This window comes from Nerophis lumbriciformis, linkage group LG36 (genome assembly GCF_033978685.3).
Source record: "Nerophis lumbriciformis linkage group LG36, RoL_Nlum_v2.1, whole genome shotgun sequence".
NCBI classification, from domain to species: domain Eukaryota; kingdom Metazoa; phylum Chordata; class Actinopteri; order Syngnathiformes; family Syngnathidae; genus Nerophis; species Nerophis lumbriciformis.
In genome coordinates this window covers 22,077,501-22,098,449 of record NC_084583.2, presented here as the reverse complement: position 1 = coordinate 22,098,449, position 20,949 = coordinate 22,077,501, and the positions used below count along the sequence as shown (strand labels likewise).

Below are 20,949 nucleotides of genomic sequence, written 5' to 3'. Positions count from 1 at the left end.
TGCCTAAGTTTTTACTAGATATGTCTGATAATATCGGCCTGCTGATGTTATCGGCCGATAAATGCGTTGAAATGTAATATCGGAAATTATCGGTATCGTTTTTTAATTATCGGTATTGTTTTTGTTTTTTTTAATTAAATCAACATAAAAAGCACAAGATACACTTACAATTAGTGCACCAACCCCAAAAAACCTCCCTCCCTCATTCACACTCATTCACACAAAAGGGTTGTTTCTTTCTGTTATTAATATTGTGGTTCCTACATTATATATGGGATGGTGTTCTGCTGACCTCGACTGCGGATGTTGTGGATCGGTGGAGGGAATACTTCGAAGACCTCCTCAATCCCACCAACACGTCTTCCTATGAGGAAGCAGTGCCTGGGGAATCTGTGGTGGGCTCTCCTATTTCTGGGGCTGAGGTTGCTGAGGTAGTTAAAAAGCTCCTCGGTGGCAAGGCCCCGGGGGTGGATGAGATCCGCCCGGAGTTCCTTAAGGCTCTGGATGCTGTGGGGCTGTCTTGGTTGACAAGACTCTGCAACATTGCGTGGACATCGGGGGCGGTACCACTGGATTGGCAGACCGGGGTGGTGGTTCCTCTCTTTAAGAAGGGGAACCGGAGGGTGTGTTCTAACTATCGTGGGATCACACTCCTCAGCCTTCCCGGTAAGGTCTATTCAGGTGTACTGGAGAGGAGGCTACGCCGGATAGTCCAACCTCGGATTCAGGAGGAACAGTGTGGTTTTCGTCCTGGTCGTGGAACTGTGGACCAGCTCTATACTCTCGGCAGGGTCCTTGAGGGTGCATGGGAGTTTGCCCAACCAGTCTACATGTGCTTTGTGGACTTGGAGAAGGCATTCGACCGTGTCCCTCGGGAAGTCCTGTGGGGAGTGCTCAGAGAGTATGGGGTATAGGACTGTCTGATTGTGGCAGTCCGCTCCCTGTATGCTCAGTGCCAGAGCTTGGTCCGCATTGCCGGTAGTAAGTCGGACACGTTTCCAGTGAGGGTTGGACTCCGCCAAGGCTGCCCTTTGTCACCGATTCTGTTCATAACTTTTATGGACAGAATTTCTAGGCGCAGTCAAGGCGTTGAGGGGATCTGGTTTGGTGGCTGCAGGATTAGGTCTCTGCTTTTTGCAGATGATGTGGTCCTGATGGCTTCATCTGGCCAGGATCTTCAGCTCTCGCTGGATCGGTTCGCAGCCGAGTGTGAAGCGACTGGGATGAGAATCAGCACCTCCAAGTCCGAGTCCATGGTTCTCGCCCGGAAAAGGGTGGAGTGCCATCTCCGGGTTGGGGAGGAGATCTTGCCCCAAGTGGAGGAGTTCAAGTACCTCGGAGTCTTGTTCACGAGTGAGGGAAGAGTGGATCGTGAGATGGACAGGCGGATCGGTGCGGCGTCTTCAGTAATGCGGACGCTGTATCGATCCGTTGTGGTGAAGAAGGAGCTGAGCCGGAAGGCAAAGCTCTCAATTTACCGGTCGATCTACGTTCCCATCCTCACCTATGGTCATGAGCTTTGGGTTATGACCGAAAGGACAAGATCACGGGTACAAGCGGCCGAAATGAGTTTCCTCCGCCGGGTGGCGGGGCTCTCCCTTAGAGATAGGGTGAGAAGCTCTGTCATCCGGGAGGAGCTCAAAGTAAAGCCGCTGCTCCTCCACATGGAGAGGAGCCAGATGAGGTGATTCGGGCATCTGGTCAGGATGCCACCCGAACGCCTCCCTAGGGAGGTGTTTAGGGCACGTCCGACCGGTAGGAGGCCGCGGGGAAGACCCAGGACACGTTGGGAAGACTATGTCTCCCGGCTGGCCTGGGAACGCCTCGGGGTCCCACAGGAAGAGCTGGACGAAGTGGCTGGGGAGAGGGAAGTCTGGGCTTCCCTGCTTAGGCTGCTGCCCCCGCGACCCGACCTCGGATAAGCGGATGGATGGATACACTATATATCAATATATATCAATACAGTCTGCAAGGGATACAGTCCGTAAGCACACATGATTGTGCGTGCTGCTGCTCCACTAATAGTACTAACCTTTAACACTTCATTTTACTCATTTTCATTCATTACTAGTTTCTATGTAACTGTTTTTATATTGTTTTACTTTCTTTTTTATTCAAGAAAAATGTTTTTAATTTATCTTATTTTTTTGGAAAGGACCTTATCTTCACCATCCCTAGGCATAATAATGTGTTAATTCCACGACTGTATATATCGGTATCGCTTGACATCGGTAATTAAAGAGTTGGACAATATCGGATATCAGCAAAAAGCCATTATCAGACATCCCTAGTTTTTACTTTATATTTCAGCTGATTGTTTTGTGATTATTCAGCTTGCATATCCACATTGTCTGTTTAGTTACATTTCAACACTCCAGATGTCAACTATGCAATTACTTATTTGCCAAGTAAAAAGAAGAAAGTTGAGTCCAGTGACTGGTGACGTTCACTCATTGAAGGTTTTCTTGCCTAAGCTGTATTTTATTGTGGACCAAGTTAGGAGCCAGTTTTCTGGTGCAAAGTCTGTATTCCAATGTGCCAATGAATGATAGCTGCAGTTCATGTTGAGAAGTGTTTCTATGTTACTTTGCAGGATGCTTGAACATGCACATGTTGTATTTACAGGTAAAAGCCAGTAAATTAGAATATTTTGAAAAAGTTGATTTATTTCAGTAATTGCATTCAAAAGGTGTAACTTGTACATTATATTTATTCATTGCACACAGACTGATGCATTCAAATGTTTATTTCATTTAATTTTGATGATTTGAAGTGGCAACAAATGAAAATCCAAAATTCCGTGTGTCACAAAATTAGAATATTACTTAAGGCTAAAACAAAAAAGAGATTTTTAGAAATGTTGGCCAACTGAAAAGTATGAAAATGAAAAATATGAGCATGTACAATACTCAATACTTGGTTGGAGCTCCTTTTGCCTCAATTACTGCGTTAATGCGGCGTGTTATGGAGTCGATGAGTTTCTGGCACTGCTCAGGTGTTATGAGAGCCCAGGTTGCTCTGATAGTGGCCTTCAACTCTTCTGCGTTTTTGGGTCTGGCATTCTGCATCTTCCTTTTCACAATACCCCACAGATTTTCTATGGAGCTAAGGTCAGGGGAGTTGGCGGGCCAATTTAGAACAGAAATACCATGGTCCGTAAACCAGGCACGGGTAGATTTTGCGCTGTGTGCAGGCGCCAAGTCCTGTTGGAACTTGAAATCTCCATCTCCATAGAGCAGGTCAGCAGCAGGAAGCATGAAGTGCTCTAAAACTTGCTGGTAGACGGCTGTGTTGACCCTGGATCTCAGGAAACAGAGTGGACCGACACCAGCAGATGACATGGCACCCCAAACCATCACCCAACCATGCAAACTTTGCATTTCCTTTGGAAATCGAGGTCCCAGAGTCTGGAGGAAGACAGGAGAGGCACAGGATCCACGTTGCCTGAAGTCTAGTGTAAAGTTTCCACCATCAGTGATGGTTTGGGGTGCCATGTCATCTGCTGGTGTCGGTCCACTCTGTTTCCTGAGATCCAGGGTCAACGCAGCCGTCTACCAGCAAGTTTTAGAGCACTTCATGTTTCCTGCTGCTGACCTGCTCTATGGAGATGGAGATTTCAAGTTCCAACAGGACTTGGCGCCTGCACACAGCGCAAAATCTACCCGTGCCTGGTTTACGGACCATGGTATTTCTGTTCTAAATTGGCCCGCCAACTCCCCTGACCTTAGCCCCATAGAAAATCTGTGGGGTATTGTGAAAAGGAAGATGCAGAATGCCAGACCCAAAAACGCAGAAGAGTTGAAGGCCACTATCAGAGCAACCTGGGCTCTCATAACACCTGAGCAGTGCCAGAAACTCATCGACTCCATGCCACGCCGCATTAACGCAGTAATTGAGGCAAAAGGAGCTCCAACCAAGTATTGAGTATTGTACATGCTCATATTTTTCATTTTCATACTTTTCAGTTGGCCAACATTTCTAAAAATCCCTTTTTTGTATTAGCCTTAAGTAATATTCTAATTTTGTGACACACGGAATTTTGGATTTTCATTTGTTGCCACTTCAAATCATCAAAATTAAATGAAATAAACATTTGAATGCATCAGTCTGTGTGCAATGAATAAATATAATGTACAAGTTACACCTTTTGAATGCAATTACTGAAATCAATCAAGTTTTTCAAAATATTCTAATTTACTGGCTTTTACCTGTATTATCAGACAGCAGCCTGAGCTCTTCTATCATCCAGTTTAGAAGCACTTCTGCTGTTTGATTCTGCACATTAAAAATAAAGACAAATCCTGTTTCTTTTCATTCCGGTAAGGTTTTATTCACCAAACAACACAGTGGCTGTTAGACGACCCTCAATTAGGTCCCGATGTATTTCCTTCTTGGTTCACTGAAGACGACTCCTCCTTCTTTCATTGCAGCTCGGAATGACTGAACCTGCACCAGAGGAAAGTTACAAACACGTCGTCCAAAATTGTTTTTTTTGATGGTCTCCACTCACAGCATCAGAGCGGTACGTCCAGGGGATGGCTTCAAACACCATCCTGGTGATGCCCGCCTGCTTACACCGACGCGCCAGCACCTCGCCCACGGCCTGACATGCTGCCACGCAGTTGGCGGAGGCCAGGTCCTCCTTCAGCGCCCACTCTTTGGTGGAGCAGGAGAGCACGGGGACGAGCGAGGAGCAGGAGAAGACCTCTACTGTCACGTATCGTATACTACGAGAAAACACCAACCTAGGGGGGGGGGGAATTATAATCATTTAGGGTCCCTGGGAGGGAAAAAGTAAGTCCAACAGCAGAACTATCACAACACAAAATAGTCAATGTGTCGAACTTTGCAGTTTGGACGATCTTCATGGTCAGTTTTAGACGGGTCACATGGATGTGTGGTGCCCCCACACACGGGTGAGTGAGGATGTAAAGAGGCCCCAAGCACAAGGAGGGGCCCCTGGGTTTTTGTAAAGTTTGAAGAAGTTCTTCCTGCCTTGTAAATGTGAGTTAAAAAAAAATCTATATACAGGTAAAAGCCAGTAAATTAGAATATTTTGAAAAACTTGATTTATTTCAGTAATTGCATTCAAAAGGTGTAACTTGTACATTATATTTATTCATTGCACACAGACTGATGCATTCAAATGTTTATTTCATTTAATTTTGATGATTTGAAGTGGCAACAAATGAAAATCCAAAATTCCGTGTGTCACAAAATTAGAATATTACTTAAGGCTAATACAAAAAAGGGATTTTTAGAAATGTTGGCCAACTGAAAAGTATGAAAATGAAAAATATGAGCATGTACAATACTCAATACTTGGTTGGAGCTCCTTTTGCCTCAATTACTGCGTTAATGCGGCGTGGCATGGAGTCGATGAGTTTCTGGCACTGCTCAGGTGTTATGAGAGCCCAGGTTGCTCTGATAGTGACCTTCAACTCTTCTGCGTTTTTGGGTCTGGCATTCTGCATCTTCCTTTTCACAATACCCCACAGATTTTCTATGGGGCTAAGGTCAGGGGAGTTGGCGGGCCAATTTAGAAGAGAAATACCATGGTCCGTAAACCAGGCACGGGTAGATTTTGCGCTGTGTGCAGGCGCCAAGTCCTGTTGGAACTTGAAATCTCCATCTCCATAGAGCAGGTCAGCAGCAGGAAGCATGAAGTGCTCTAAAACTTGCTGGTAGACGGCTGCGTTGACCCTGGATCTCAGGAAACAGAGTGGACCGACACCAGCAGATGACATGGCACCCCAAACCATCACCCAACCATGCAAATTTTGCATTTCCTTTGGAAATCGAGGTCCCAGAGTCTGGAGGAAGACAGGAGAGGCACAGGATCCACGTTGCCTGAAGTCTAGTGTAAAGTTTCCACCATCAGTGATGGTTTGGGGTGCCATGTCATCTGCTGGTGTCGGTCCACTCTGTTTCCTGAGAATGCATCAGTCTGTGTGCAATGAATAAATATAATGTACAAGTTACACCTTTTGAATGCAATTACTGAAATAAATCAAGTTTTTCAAAATATTCTAATTTACTGGCTTTTACCTGTACAGTACAGGCCAAAAGTTTGGACACACCTTCTCCTCATTCAATGTGTTTTCTTTATTGTCATGACTATTTACATTGTAGATTGTCACATCACAACCATCAATGAACACATGTGGAGTTATGTACTTAACAAAAGAAGGTGAAATAACTGAAAACATGTTTTATATTCTAGTTTCTTCAAAATAGCCACCCTTTGCTCTGATTACTTTTTCCGCACACTCTTGGCATTCTCTCCATGAGCTTCAAAAGGTAGTCACCTGAAATGGTTTTCACTTCACAGGTGTGCTTGAAGGCTCATGGAGAGAATGCCAAGCGTGTGCATAAGTGGATGGAATAATTTTGGTTGTGCTTACCGACCTAGAAGCTATTTTAGCACTGAGATTCATCACCAACTGCACTCCCCTTACTCACCATTGTGTGTTATACTCAATGGTTAACTGGACATCTTTATGTGCTCGACGCCTCAATCATTGGTATGTTTTCATCTACAAAACCATTCTGGGTATCACTCCATCTTATCTGTCTTGTCTTTTAACAAAGAAACAAGGAAGTCACAATCTTCGTTCAATGAATGTTCTGCAATTTGTCGTCCCCAAAGTAAGAACTGAACTGGGCAAGAAAGCATTTAGGTTTTCAGCACCGAAGGCTTGGAATAACCTACAATCGAACATTAAACTTCAAGCCCTAGTTACGTTGAATGAGTTTAAAGCTTCTGTGAAAGGATTGCAGTCTACCTTGTCTGTATGCACATGTGTCATGTCAGCAAGTTTTAATGTTGTAAATGTGATGTTTTATGTATTTGTTTACTCTTTTTAATGTAACCTTGCTGCTGCCCTCTTGGCCAGGTCTCCCTTGGAAAAGAGATCTTTGATCTCAATGGGATTTTACCTGGTTAAATAAAGGCTAATAATAATAATAATACATTTTATTTGGTACATGGTGGAATGATAAATGTGGCCAGTAGATGGCAGTCACACATAAGAGATACTGCAATATGACTCAGGTAAACACCAAAATTGTATATGTTCTATTGAAAATACAGAACATTACACACGGCGCTCGAAAATCTTTAAAAATGTTTTAGTCAGACTTTGGTAAGCTATGAGGCCACACCTCTTGATGGATTGTACTGTGCTTCAACATACCAGTATTATTATGCTGTGTGTATAAGGTAAGACATTATCTGGCGTTTTGTTTCGCAATATTATGCAAAAGCAACTGGTACTTGCTGATCTGTATTTGGGATCTGCATAAGTCCAGAAAATTTGTGTGTGTCGATAATCTTCTTCTTTTTCCTCTATCTTCTTGTTATGTGACATTCATCCTCCACTGTTGCCATTTCTAATATAAAGTAGTGTAAAGATCTTACTTATATAAGTCAGTAAACTCACCATGAAAGCGCTAAAACATACCGGTGTAGTGAGTTTACATTATTCACCCAAGGAACTTTAGTTATTAGAGAGTTTCGGTCGGACAGTTTTTCACGGGACACATTTCCGGCCTTGTTGTTACACGAGTGCAGTGTTTTTCAATTGAAAAAAAAAACTCTGAGGCACACCACAACAGAAATTATTAAAAAAATGAAACTCAGCAGCTGATATTGACAATAAAAAGTAGTTGTCACAATTGTTGGATATGACTTTAAAGCATAACCAAGCATGCATCACTATAGCTCTTGTCTCAAAGTAGGTGTACTGTCACCACCTGTCACATCACACCCTGACTTATTTGGACTTTTTTTGCTGTTTTCCTGTGTGTAGTGTTTTACTTCTTGTCTTGCGCTCCTATTTTGGTGGCTTTTTCTCTTCTGTTGGTATTTTCCTGTAGCAGTTTCATGTCTTCTTTTGAGCGATATTTCCCGCATCTACTTTGTTTTAGCAATCAAGAATATTGTAGTTGTTTTATTCCTTCTCTGTGGGGACATTGTTGATTGTCATGTCATGGTTTGGATGTACTTTGTGGACGCCGTCTCTGCTCCGCAGTAAGTCTTTGCTGTCGTCCAGCATTCTGTTTTTGTTTACTTTGTACAACAAAGATGATGGGGAGAAGACACTGTCCAAGTGGAGGCACGTGAATAAGAGCTCCCACAAAACGGCGTAATCCTGAAGCGACTGTCAGAAAGCGGCTTGAAGATGTGTAAAACATCATCCATGCAACATTTTGAGCAAAGAACCACCACAAACAAGTCTTTTACATTTAGAAGAAAACATAATAATATGACTCCTTTAATGCGCCTTATAATCCGGTGCGCCTTTTGTATGAAAACAGACCTGACTAGACCCGTTCATCGGCAGTGTGTCTTATAATCCGGTGCGCCCTATGGTCCGGAAAATGGGGTGGTAGTTTTAAAGATCTCGATCTGAACCTGAAGGTTCATAAAAACACAATTTGTGACCTTGTTCTATTTGTGAAAAGGCAAAGAAGTCTGTGCACACCTGTGGTGGAACTCCCGGTGAGGCCACGTCGTCTTCCATCCACGGTCCTTCACCGCCAAGCACATGAGCTCCAAGTTCCGCGGGTTTCGGTTGACAAAGTTTGGGTTCACGGCCTCATTTTCTCGCAAGTTGTGTTCCGGCTGGGAGGACCACTGTGTCACACACCGAGCTGCTTACATTAACAACAAGACAAACGTTTACAATCTCACTCTGACTAAATAAATACAGCGAATCCGCTTTTTTTTTTTTTTTAAAGTGACTTGAAATATAAATAAATGACACATTTACCTGCTAGTTTAGTGGACACGCTACATCGCGGAGTGGACACGCTACATCGCTGAGTGGACACGCTACATCGCGGAATTACAGCAAACAGCTGACGAAGACTTCGACTCAGCGCCATTTATGAGCCAAACCCAATTTTTTTTAGACGTATAGAACTGCCTTCTTTTGTCACAAAATACCATTTAGCAGAAATAAAAAGCTAATATTTACATTGAAGAAACAAGTCACTGCAGCACATGGGACGCCATGTTTGACATTCAGACAACATCCGGGTGCGTCGTCAAAAACGGCTCCGACAGAAAACAGCGACTCATGTAAAGTTCCGCTACTGATAAATAGAAAGCTTGTTTTCCCAAACATTGGACATTATACGTTTGTTTAAAGCAGCAGCTAAAAAGTACAAATATTTAATAACTCAACACCATTTACATTACAAACGGTCACGTTTTTTTTAAACTTGGCATCTTAATGTTTGTACTCTTTGTAAATACATTTATTTTATTTATAGATCAAATATAGGGATGTCCAATAATGGCTTTTTGCCAATATCCGATATTCCGATATTGTCCAGCTCTTTAATTACCGATACCGATATCAAGCGATACCAATATATACAGTCGTGGAATTAACACATTATTATGCCTAATTTGGACAACCAGGGATGGTGAGGATAAGGTCCTTTAAAAAAAAATAATAATAATAATAATAATATAAATGTAAAACCTAGCTAAAGCTAAATATTACTCAAATCTCATCCACCTCAACAAAAATGATCCGAAATTTTTGTTTAGTACAGTAGCATCGCTAACCCAACAAGGGACTCCTCCCAGTAGCTCCACCCACTCAGCAGATGATTTTATGAATTTCTTTAATAAGAAAATTGAACTCATTAGAAAGGAGATTAAAGACAATGCATCACAGCTACAACTGGGTTCTATTAACACAGATACGACTGTATCTACGAAGGATACCGCCCTCCAAAATAGTTTCTCTCTCTTTGATGAAATAACACTAGAGGAATTGTTAAGATGTGTCAATGGGACAAAACAAACAACATGTTTACTTGACCCATTTCCTGGGAAACTTATTAAGGAGCTTTTTGTATTATTAGGTCCATCAGTGCTAAATATTATAAACTTATCACTTTCCTCTGGCACTGTTCCACTAGCATTCAAAAAAGCGGTTATTCATCCTTTGCTCAAAAGACCTAACCTCGATCCTGACCTCATGGTAAACTACCGGCCGGTGTCCCACCTTCCGTTTATCTCGAAAATCCTCGAAAAAATTGTCGCACAGCAGCTAAATGAACACTTAATGTCTAACAATCTCTGTGAACCTTTTCAATCCGGTTTCAGGGCAAATCACTCTACGGAGACAGCCCTCGCAAAAATGACTAATGATCTACTGCTAACGATGGATTCTGATGCGTCATCTATGTTGCTGCTTCTTGATCTTAGCGCTGCTTTCGATACCGTCGATCATAACATTTTATTAGAGCGTATCAAAACACGTATTGGTATGTCAGACTTAGCCTTGTCGTGGTTTAACTTTTATCTTACTGACAGGATGCAGTGCGTCTCCCATAACAATGTGACCTCGGACTATGTTAAGGTAACGTGCGGAGTCCCCCAAGGTTCGGTTCTTGGCCCTGCACTCTTTGGTATTTACATGCTGCCGCTAGGCGACATCATACGCAAATACGGTGTTAGCTTTCATTGCTATGCTGATGACACCCAACTCTACATGCCCCTAAAGCTGACCAACACGCCGGATTGTAGTCAGCTGGAGGCGTGTCTTAATGAAATTAAACAATGGATGTCCGCTAACTTCTTGCAACTCAACACTAAGAAAACGGAAATGCTGATTATCGGTCCTGCTAAACACCAACATTTATTTGATTATACCACCTTAACATTTGACAACCAAACAATTACACAAAGCGACTCAGTAAAGAATCTGGGTATTATCTTCCACCCAACTCTCTCCTTTGAGTCACACATTAAGAGTGTTACTAAAACGGCCTTCTTTCATCTCCGCAATATCGCTAAAATTCGTTCCATTTTGTCCACTAGCGACGCTGAGATCATTATTCATGCGTTCGTTACGTCTCGTCTCGATTACTGTAACGTATTATTTTGGGGTCTCCCTATGTCTAGCATTAAAAGATTACAGTTGGTACAAAATGCGGCTGCTAGACTTTTGACAAGAACAAGAAAGTTTGATCATATTACGCCTATACTGGCTCACCTGCACTGGCTTCCTGTGCACTTAAGATGCGACTTTAAGGTTTTACTACTTACGTATAAAATACTACACGGTCTAGCTCCAGCCTATCTTACCGATTGCATTGTACCATATGTCCCGGCAAGAAATCTGCGTTCAAAGAACTCCGGCTTATTAGTGATTCCCAGAGCCCAAAAAAAAGTCTGCGGGCTGTAGAGCGTTTTCTATTCGGGCTCCAGTACTATGGAATGCCCTCCCGGTAACAGTTAGAGATGCTACCTCAGTAGAAACATTTAAGTCCCATCTCAAAACTCATTTGTATACTCTAGCCTTTGAATAGCCCCCCTTTTTTAGACCAGTTGATCTGCCGTTTCTTTTCTTTTCTCCTCTGCTCCCCCCTATCCCTTGTGGAGGGGAAGACACACAGATCCGGTGGCCATGGATGGGGTGCTGGCTGTCCGGGGTCGGGACCCGGGGTGGACCGCTCGCCTGTATATCGGTTGGGAACATCTCTGTGCTGCTGACCCGTCTCCGCTCGGGATGGTTTCCTGCTGACCCCACTGTGGACTGGACTCTTACTGTTATGCTGGATCCACTATGGACTGGACTCTCACAATATTATGTCAGACCCACTCGACATCCATTGCTTTTGGTCTCCCCTAGAGGGGGGGGGGTTACCCACATATGCGGTCCTCTCCAAGGTTTCTCATAGTCATTCACATCGACGTCCCACTGGGGTGAGTTTTTCCTTGCCCTTATGTAGGCTATACCGAGGATGTCGTTGTGGCTTGTGCAGCCCTTTGAGACACTTGTGATTTAGGGCTATATAAATAAACATTGATTGATTGATTGATTGATAATACATCTCTAATAAAATAATGTAACAAACAGTTCAGGGTGTCCCAAATTACCAGAGTGTGTTCGGTAAGGAGGAGGAGTTTTGTCCCTCCAGAATTGCCGTAGGGCTGAAACGCAGGTGTGTGGTTGTGGAAGGTGTGTGTGATGTTGTCATTAAAGAAGCGGTGGCTAGCGAACCTGCCCTAATGTCTCCCCTTTATTATTTTATTACATAAGTGTAATGTTTACGGCTGAAACCTTTATTGTGAAAGTCTGTTCCTTACTGCTGTAACAGGATGTATTGCACTTCACTAACCGGAAGTGGAGGAGATGGCGGTGTTCGACCAAGAGGTAACATAAATAAAGAGCTCCCGGGCTAAACTGAGAATTAAGAGTTTCCTACGTCCAGTTATTATCAAGATTAGTTTATCGTGTATACTATACACGATAAACTAATCGTATTTGTAACAGTGTTAAAGTTGTTTATGCGGCCACCCTCAGTGTGACCTGTATGGCTTTTGATCAAGTATACTTTGCATTCACTTATGTGTGTGTAGAAGCCGCATATATCATGTGATAGAAGCCGGCACGCTAGTGATGGGTTGATGAGGCGTCATGAAGCGTTTCGACACATTGCAAAACTGTATTGATACTGTGTCGATACTGTGTCACTAAATACTGACATCTGCTGGACATTAAAAATCCCTACAGGCAACCTATGGACCGACTCAACTGACACTGATTTGATGCCCTAGTACAGGGGTCACCAACCTTTTTGGAACCAAAAACTACTTCTTGGGTACTGATTAATGCGAAGGGCTACCAGTTTGATACACACTTAAATAAATAAATATATTGTCATTTGTAAGTTACACGTCAGTGTGATTTAAACAAGAATAGCTAAATAAATACATTTATATATATATATATATATAAAAAAATGGGTATTTCTGTCTGTCATTCCGTCGTGCATTTTTTTTCCTTTTACGGAAGGTTTTTTGTAGAGAATAAATGATGAAAAAAACACTTAATTGAATGGTTTAAAAGAGGAGAAAACATGAAAAAAATTCAAATAACATTTTGAAACATAGTTTATCTTCAATTTCGACTTTTTAAAATTCAAAATTCAACCGACAAAAAGAAGAGAAAAACTAGCTAATTTGAATCTTTTTGAAAAAATTAAAAAAAAGAATTTATGGAACATCATTAGTATTTTTTCCTGATTAAGATACATTTTAGAATTTTGATGACATGTTTTAAATTGGTTAAAATCCAATCTGCACTTTGTTAGAATATTTAACAAATTGGACCAAGCTATATTTCTAACAAAGACAAATCAGTATTTCTTCTAGATTTTCCAGAACAAAAATTTTAAAAGAAATTCAAAATACTTTGAAATAAGATTTAAATTTGATTCTACAGATTTTCGAGATTTGCCAGAATATGTTTTTTGAATTTTAATCATAGTAAGTTTGAAGAAATATTTCACAAATATTCTTCGTCGAACAAACAGAAGCTAAAATATTTATTATTCTTTACAATAAAAAAATTTTTTTGACTTGAACATTGATTTAAATTGTCAGGAAAGAAGAGGAAGAAATTTAAAAGGTAAAAAGGTATATTTGTTTAAAAATCCTAAAATCATTTTTAAGGTTGTATTTTTTCTCTAAAATTGTATTTCTAAAAGTAATAAGAAGCAAAGTAAAAAATAAATGAATTTATTTAAACAAGTGAAGACCCATCCATCCATCCATTTTCTACCGCTTATTCCAAGTGAAGACCAAGTCTTTAAAATATTTTCTTGGATTTTCAAATTCTATTTGAGTTTTGTCTCTTCTAGAATTAAAAATGTCGAGCAAAGCGAGACCAGCTTGCTAGTAAATAAATAACATTTAAAAAATAGAGGCAGCTCACTGGTAAGTGCTGCTCTTTGAGCTATTTTTAGAACAGGCCAGCGGGCGACTGATCTGGTCCTTACGGGCTACCTGGTGACCGCGGGCACCGCGTTGGTGACCCCTGCCCTAGTATATACAATAATATAAACCAAGTCATTGTATTTCATTTAGGATTATTTCATATCTTCATTTAAATAAAAATATATTTTTATCTTTTTTAGATACAGTCAATAAATAATGTGAACATGTATCATAACATGGAAATCTAAGAGAACGTGTTGTGGATGATTGTGGACTGGGAATTCTTTTAATTTTATTTTTTACACATTTTTATAAAAAAAAAAATAAATAAATAAAAGTTTTTCCGACGTATTACATTTTAGACGATTTCTCTTCTTAGTTATTATTTCTCCGGCTGTAGAAAAGAGCCGCTCACAGGGCACAGAGGAGGCGTCAGTGCGACACAGTTGGCGTATCGGTCACGTGACCAAAACAGCTCATGATCGGTCACGTGACTTTCTAAAAGCGGTACGCGCCCCCAGGGCCGGCCCGTGGCATAGGCCGTATAGGCAAATGCTAAGGGCGCCGTCCATCAGGGGGCGCCACGCCAGTGCCACAAATGTTGGAGAAAAAAAAAAAAAAGTTGGTACTATTATTTCTAAATACAAAAAATAACCCCACGTTAATTAAAATGCAAAGTAAAGCCTATTTAATAGAAATATTATTTGTTACAACATTACGCCCCCCCGCACGGTGCGCCCCCTCCCTTCCCGTATCATGACTCTTTTTGGACGTCACCACATCAAAAAATCAACACAAGATGTCAAAACGGCCAAAACTGTCAGGTGCCCAGGGAAGAAAAAAGAGAAAAGAAGAGGAGGAGAAACGAGAAAAGACAGAGGTAGCAGGTAGGTAACGTTAGCCTACATGAAATTATTTGTCTGTTACAGAATGTGATAGTAACCTGGCTTTTTAGCATTAAGCTAATGCTACATGATTCGGCAATTGCTAATCAATAAATAGCTAGTTCTGTTTTAACGTCGGGTTAATATTGTGGAGGGGGCTAAATTGTTATGGAAAATAATAATGTAACGTTAGGTAATTACAGTACTCCCACCTTACATTCCTCAGGGACATTTGTGTTAGATCTTTTAAGCAGGTGTTTTTTGTTTACATTGTTATTGCCTTCTGGTTAGCTAATGTTTGCCCTGCAGATAATAGTCACTTTTCCACCCCTTTATATATTAGGTATAGTTGTAAGCCTAGTTGTTAAAGTGCACATCATTAATGTAAATTAAGCAATATGTATGTAAAGATATTGTATTTCATATATTCATTTTTTACTTTTTTGCATTCATTTATTTATTCATATATTTTTTTTATCTTGTTAACTATTCTGATTGTTAATTTGCTTTCTTTAAGTAAAAAAAAAGGTCAAAGACAAAGCTATTCGGTTTCTTGTGAGTATATACACTTCACTGCCGATGTGGGGGGGTGCCACCTAAAATCTTGCCTAGGGCGCCAGATTGGTCATAATTTTCGAAAGTTCATCTTGTACTTGACATGGTTTATAGGGTTAGGCGCAATAAGTGTTCAACTTCAGCCTAAACCCTTTCGCTCTGCAACATTTTCTTTTTCAATCTATAAATGTGCAACTGTTTGTTTATTTTGTTGACCATTGACCAAAGAATAATAAACAAAAACAAAACTATAAAAAATAATACATTCTATCAGTATTTCAGTTCAACATCTAATTTGTAGTCTCCTTATTCATCTTTGCATTGACCTGATCACTGACCCGCTTCACCTTTTAAAAAGGTAACACAGCATGTGCATTAAAAATAAATAGTTATTAATCTGATCTTATACATGATTAATGAGATGTTTTGTGATTAATCACATGACTTGTTATTTTTGCCTGCCCTAATTAAGACGCAACACACCGTGTGATCATACAAGAAAATCATATTTAATTTGAGTTCAAATTTGATCACTTTGACGATGCATAAGGAAAAAAAACAGAAAGAATGTGGTCCAAGGTATTGTCATGAAAATGAATAAACAATCAATCTGAGTAAGGCACAAGAGAAAACTGCTACAATTTTTCAAGTTAAAATGTGTTATGCATCTGTAACACAACACTGTTTGGTGGATAAAGCTTCATTAGCGGGTGAGAATCATGATAATGTGGCCGTTAACTAAATTAAGTAGAAAACCCCAATTCAATAACTTCCTTTTTCAATTTGTAAGAATATCATAATGTTAATTACGGTGGGGGAAAAAATCAATACCTAAGTGTCTGGAATGAATAAGAAAGAATGCAGTAAATACAAATTGAAAAGTAAGACAATAGTTTCTTAAAATGTCATTGTAATAACAGTCGTGTTCATTGTGCAAACAAACTGTGACATCGTCTCAGGCAGGTTTCTGCAGTCCCAAGCACTTGTTGACGTACGTGAAATGAATCATTTTGTGCGTGGGCGGTCTGATGATCACATGGCAGCTGATGCATTGATCAGAGAAGAGAAGGAGAAGGGGTTCAGCTTGTAGCCTGTGCCGCTGTAGAACTTGTTCTGGAACTCCACCCTGGAACAAAGACATCACAAGTTAACTGGATGTTTTTACGCAGCATTGTGGAAAAAAAGAAGGATAATTAGGGATGGAAGAGCTAGTATGACTTTTTATCCTCTCTCCCATCCAAAAATAAAATAAAAAAGGTAGGGGTGTCAAACTAACTTGAATGGTCAACAGCCATACAGGTCACACTGAGGGTGGCCGTATAAATAACTTTAACACGGTTACAAATATGCACCACACTGTGAACCCACACCAAACAAGAATGACATTTTGGGAGAACATCCACACCGTAACAGAACAGAACAAATACCCAGAATCCCTTGCAGCACTAACTCTTCCAGGATGCTACAATATACACCCCCCCGCTAATCTCCCAAACCCCGCCCCCCCCCACCCACCTCAACCTCCTCATGCTCTCTGAGGGAGAGCATGTCCCAAATTCCAAGCTGCTGTTTTGAGGCATGTTAAAACAAATAATGCACTTTGTGACTTCATTAATAAATATGGCAGTGCCATGTTGGCATTTTTTTACAAAACTGTTACAAATATGCGCCAGACTGTGAACCCACACCAAACAAGAATGACAAACACATTTCGGGAGAACATCCGCACCGTAACACAACAGAACAAATACCCAGAATCCCTTGCAGCACTAACTCTTCCAGGACCTACTCAGTGGCCTAGTGGTTAGAGTGTCCGCCCTGAGATCGGTAGGTTGTGAGTTCAAATCCCGGCCGGGTCACACCAAAGACTATAAAAATGGGACCCATTGCCTCCCTGCTTGGCACTCAGCATCAAGGGTTGGAATTGGGGGTTAAATCACCAAAAATGATTACCGGGCGCGGCCACCGCTGCTGCTCACTGCTCCCCTCACCTCCCAGGGGGTGATCAAGGGTGATGGGTCAAATGCAGAGAATAATTTCACCACACCTAGTGTGTGTGTGACAATCATTGGTACTTTAACTTTAACTTTAACTTTATATACACCCCCCGCTAATCCCCCAAACCCTGCCCCCCCCCCCCACAACCCCGCCCACCTCAACCTCCTCATGCTCTCTGAGGGAGAGCATGTCCCAAATTCCAAGCTGCTGTTTTGAGGCATGTTAAAACAAATAATGCACTTTGTGACTTCATTAATAAATATGGCAGTGCCATGTTGGCATTTTTTACAAAACTGTTACAAATATGCGCCAGACTGTGAACCCACACCAAACAAGAATGACAAACACATTTCGGGAGAACATCCGCACCGTAACACAACATAAACACAACAGAACAAATACCCAGAATCCCTTGCAGCACTAACTCTTCTGGGATGCTAGAATATACACCCCCCGCTAACACCCTAAACCCCTTCCCCCCCAAACCCGCCCACCTCAACCTCCTCATGCTCTCTGAGGGAGAGCATGTCCCAAATTCCAAGCTGCTGTTTTGAGGCATGTTAAAAAAAATAATGCACATTGTGACTTCATTAATAAATATGGCAGTGCCATGTTGGCATTTTTTTACAAAACTGTTACAAATATGCGCCAGACTGTGAACCCACACCAAACAAGAATGACAAACACATTTCGGGAGAACATCCGCACCGTAACACAACAGAACAAATACCCAGAATCCCTTGCAGCACTAACTCTTCTGGGATGCTAGAATATACACCCCCCGCTAACACCCTAAACCCCTTCCCCCCCAACCCCGCCCACCTCAACCTCCTCATGCTCTCTGAGGGAGAGCATGTCCCAAATTCCAAGCTGCTGTTTTGAGGCATGTTAAAACAAATAATGCACTTTGTGACTTCATTAATAAATATGGCAGTGCCATGTTGGCATTTTTTACAAAACTGTTACAAATATGCGCCAGACTGTGAACCCACACCAAACAAGAATGACAAACACATTTCGGGAGAAAATCCGCACCGTAACACAACAGAACAAATACCCAGAATCCCTTGCAGCACTAACTCTTCTGGGATGCTAGAATATACACCCCCCGCTAACACCCTAAACCCCTTCCCCCCCAACCCCGCCCACCTCAACCTCCTCATGCTCTCTGAGGGAGAGCATGTCCCAAATTCCAAGCTGCTGTTTTGAGGCATGTTAAAAAAAAATAATGCACTTTGTGACTTCAATAATAAATATGGCAGTGCCATGTTGGCACTTTTTTCCATTACTTGAGTTGATTTATTTTGGAAAACCTTGTTACATTGTTTAATGCATCACAACAAAACGAGGCATAATAATGTGTTCATTCCACCACTGTATATATCGGTATCGCTTGATATCCATCCATCCATCCATCCATCCATCTTCTTCCGCTTATCCGAGGTCTGGTCGCGGGGGCAGCAGCTTAAGCAGGGAAGCCCAGACTTCCCTCTCCCCAGCCACTTCGTCCAGCTCTTCCTGTGGGACCCCGAGGCGTTCCCAGGCCAGCCGGGAGACATAGTCTTCCCAACGTGTCCTGGGTCTTCCCCGCGGCCTCCTACCGGTGGGACGTGCCCTAAACACCTCCCTAGGGAGGCGTTCGGGTGGCATCCTGACCAGATGCCCGAACCACCTCATCTGGCTCCTCTCCATGTGGAGGAGCAGCGGCTTTACTTTGAGCTCCTCCCGGATGGCAGAGCTTCTCACCCTATCTCTAAGGGAGAGCCCCGCCACCAGGCGGAGGAAACTCATTTCGGCCGCTTGTACCCGTGATCTTGTCCTTTCGGTCATGACCCAAAGCTCATGACCATAGGTGAGGATGGGAACGTAGATCGACCGGTAAATTGAGAGCTTTGCCTTCCGGCTCAACTCCTTCTTCACCACAACGGATCGATACAGCGTCCGCATTACTGAAGATGCCGCACCGATCCGCCTGTCGATCTCACGATCCACTCTTCCCCCACTCGTGGACAAGACTCCGAGGTACTTGAACTCCTCCACTTGGGGCAAGATCTCCTCCCCAACCCGGAGATGGCACTCCACCCTTTTCCGGGCGAGAACCATGGACTCGGACTTGGAGGTGCTGATTCTCATCCCAGTCGCTTCACACTCAGCTGCGAACCGATCCAGTGAGAGCTGAAGATCCTGGCCAGATGAAGCCATCAGGACCACATCATCTGCAAAAAGCAGAGACCTAATCCTGCAGCCACCAAACCAGATCCCCTCAACGCCTTGACTGCGCCTAGAAATTCTGTCCATAAAAGTTATGAACAGAATCGGTGACAAAGGGCAGCCTTGGCGGAGTCCAACCCTCACTGGAAACGTGTCCGACTTACTACCGGCAATGCGGACCAAGCTCTCGCACTGATCATACAGGGAGCGGACTGCCACAATCAGACAGTCCGATACCCCGTACTCTCTGAGCACTCCCCACAGGACTTCCCGAGGGACATGGTCGAATGCCTTCTCCAAGTCCACAAAACACATGTAGACTGGTTGGGCAAACTCCCATGCACCCTCAAGGACCCTGCCGAGAGTATAGAGCTGGTCCACAGTTCCACGACCAGGACGAAAACCACACTGTTCCTCCTGAATCCGAGGTTCGACTATCCGGCGTAGCCTCCTCTCCAGTACACCTGAATAGACCTTACCGGGAAGGCTGAGGAGTGTGATCCCACGATAGTTAGAACACACCCTCCGGTTCCCCTTCTTAAAGATATCGGAATCGGTAATTAAGAGTTGGACAATATCGGAAATCGGCAAAAAAGCCATTATCGGACATCTCTACTAATGAAACATCATCCTGGGGGTCATTGACTTTGCCACATAGGTTACAAGCAATGATGTTGCCTTAGTAAAAATCAAAGCAAAGAAAGAGTGTACCAGTGCAGACGTAGTGCGTGAAGAAAAGCTGACAGGCCCTCCATAACGAGCAGGATGGCGACGGTCAACACTGCAAAGAAGGCAAAGACCACAAAGAGAACTGCGGAGCCCACGTAGCCTTGCCACCTGAGAGCGATACGCATCACCATGACCCACAACACCTCCGACAGCTCTGTGGGAAGAAAGGAGGCACACTTGGAAATGATGCATCCATCACGGGTTCATGACTGACCAACAATAGCATGGAAAGAGTGCGTCTCAAACAGGAAGTGCGTGTGCGACTAACGTGCGTGTGCCAGACTGAGAGCCCAGAGTCGCAGGTAGGAGGCCGTGTTGGAGATGCAGCCCAGGCAGTATTCGATGGTGTGGATGGCCTGGTGCATGAACACGTCAGCGCCATCAAACTCCTAAAGGAGGAAAGCAGAAAGGATTTGCAAAAGCCTTATTGAAGAGTCAGACTAGACTTCAGCCTCGCCTTCTCCTCCGCACACCCGCCTTCCACCTCCCCCTGTCGGGTGTTGATGGAGCCTTCGTCGGCCACCAGAAGGTGTCGCTCTTCTTCCTGATGCTGCGGGAGACATGCGGTTATCTAGGGCAGTCCTGCTCAACTGGCAAGTTAAAAAGCAGTCCAAAAGAAACAAGAGACTTACTGGCAGACGCCTTCTCCCCTTGTGTGTCATGTACTCCAAGAGGGGTTTGCCAAGCAGGAGGACGGGCACGGAGCAAAGTGCCAACACCACCAGGACTTTTTGAACAATACCCTGCACATTGAGTCCCAATTCAACAATAAAAAGTAAATGAAACGTATTTATATATATATATATATATATATATATACACACA

At 42.7% G+C, this 20,949-nt stretch overlaps 2 protein-coding genes across 3 annotated transcripts in view; both read right to left on the bottom strand.

Moving 5' to 3' along the window:
* Positions 1 to 4,304: 4,304 nt before the first annotated feature.
* Positions 4,305 to 9,062, bottom strand: mrpl18 (mitochondrial ribosomal protein L18). 2 transcript variants are annotated; one of them, XM_061930347.1, is made up of 4 exons: positions 8,775 to 9,062; positions 8,487 to 8,658; positions 4,511 to 4,745; positions 4,305 to 4,446 (listed from the first exon to the last, which is right to left on the bottom strand). In XM_061930347.1, the coding sequence occupies exons 1-4, from the start codon at positions 8,887 to 8,889 to the stop codon at positions 4,369 to 4,371; spliced, it is 600 nt and encodes a 199-aa protein (XP_061786331.1). In that variant the 5' UTR covers positions 8,890 to 9,062; the 3' UTR covers positions 4,305 to 4,368. The 2 variants fall into 2 exon arrangements, with proteins under 2 accessions (XP_061786331.1, XP_061786332.1); XM_061930348.1 differs by having other exon boundaries at positions 8,487 to 8,655.
* Positions 9,063 to 15,679: 6,617 nt separating this feature from the next.
* Positions 15,680 to 20,949, bottom strand: part of tcirg1b (T cell immune regulator 1, ATPase H+ transporting V0 subunit a3b) — a 53,538-nt gene continuing 48,268 nt past the window's right edge. The window contains exons 17-21 of the mRNA XM_061930668.1: positions 20,757 to 20,867; positions 20,582 to 20,674; positions 20,393 to 20,513; positions 20,107 to 20,278; positions 15,680 to 16,312 (exon numbers count right to left, since the gene is read on the bottom strand). Of these exons, the coding sequence (XP_061786652.1) occupies positions 16,219 to 16,312; positions 20,107 to 20,278; positions 20,393 to 20,513; positions 20,582 to 20,674; positions 20,757 to 20,867 (591 nt within the window). The 3' untranslated portion in view covers positions 15,680 to 16,218. The remainder of the gene's footprint in view (positions 16,313 to 20,106; positions 20,279 to 20,392; positions 20,514 to 20,581; positions 20,675 to 20,756; positions 20,868 to 20,949) is intronic.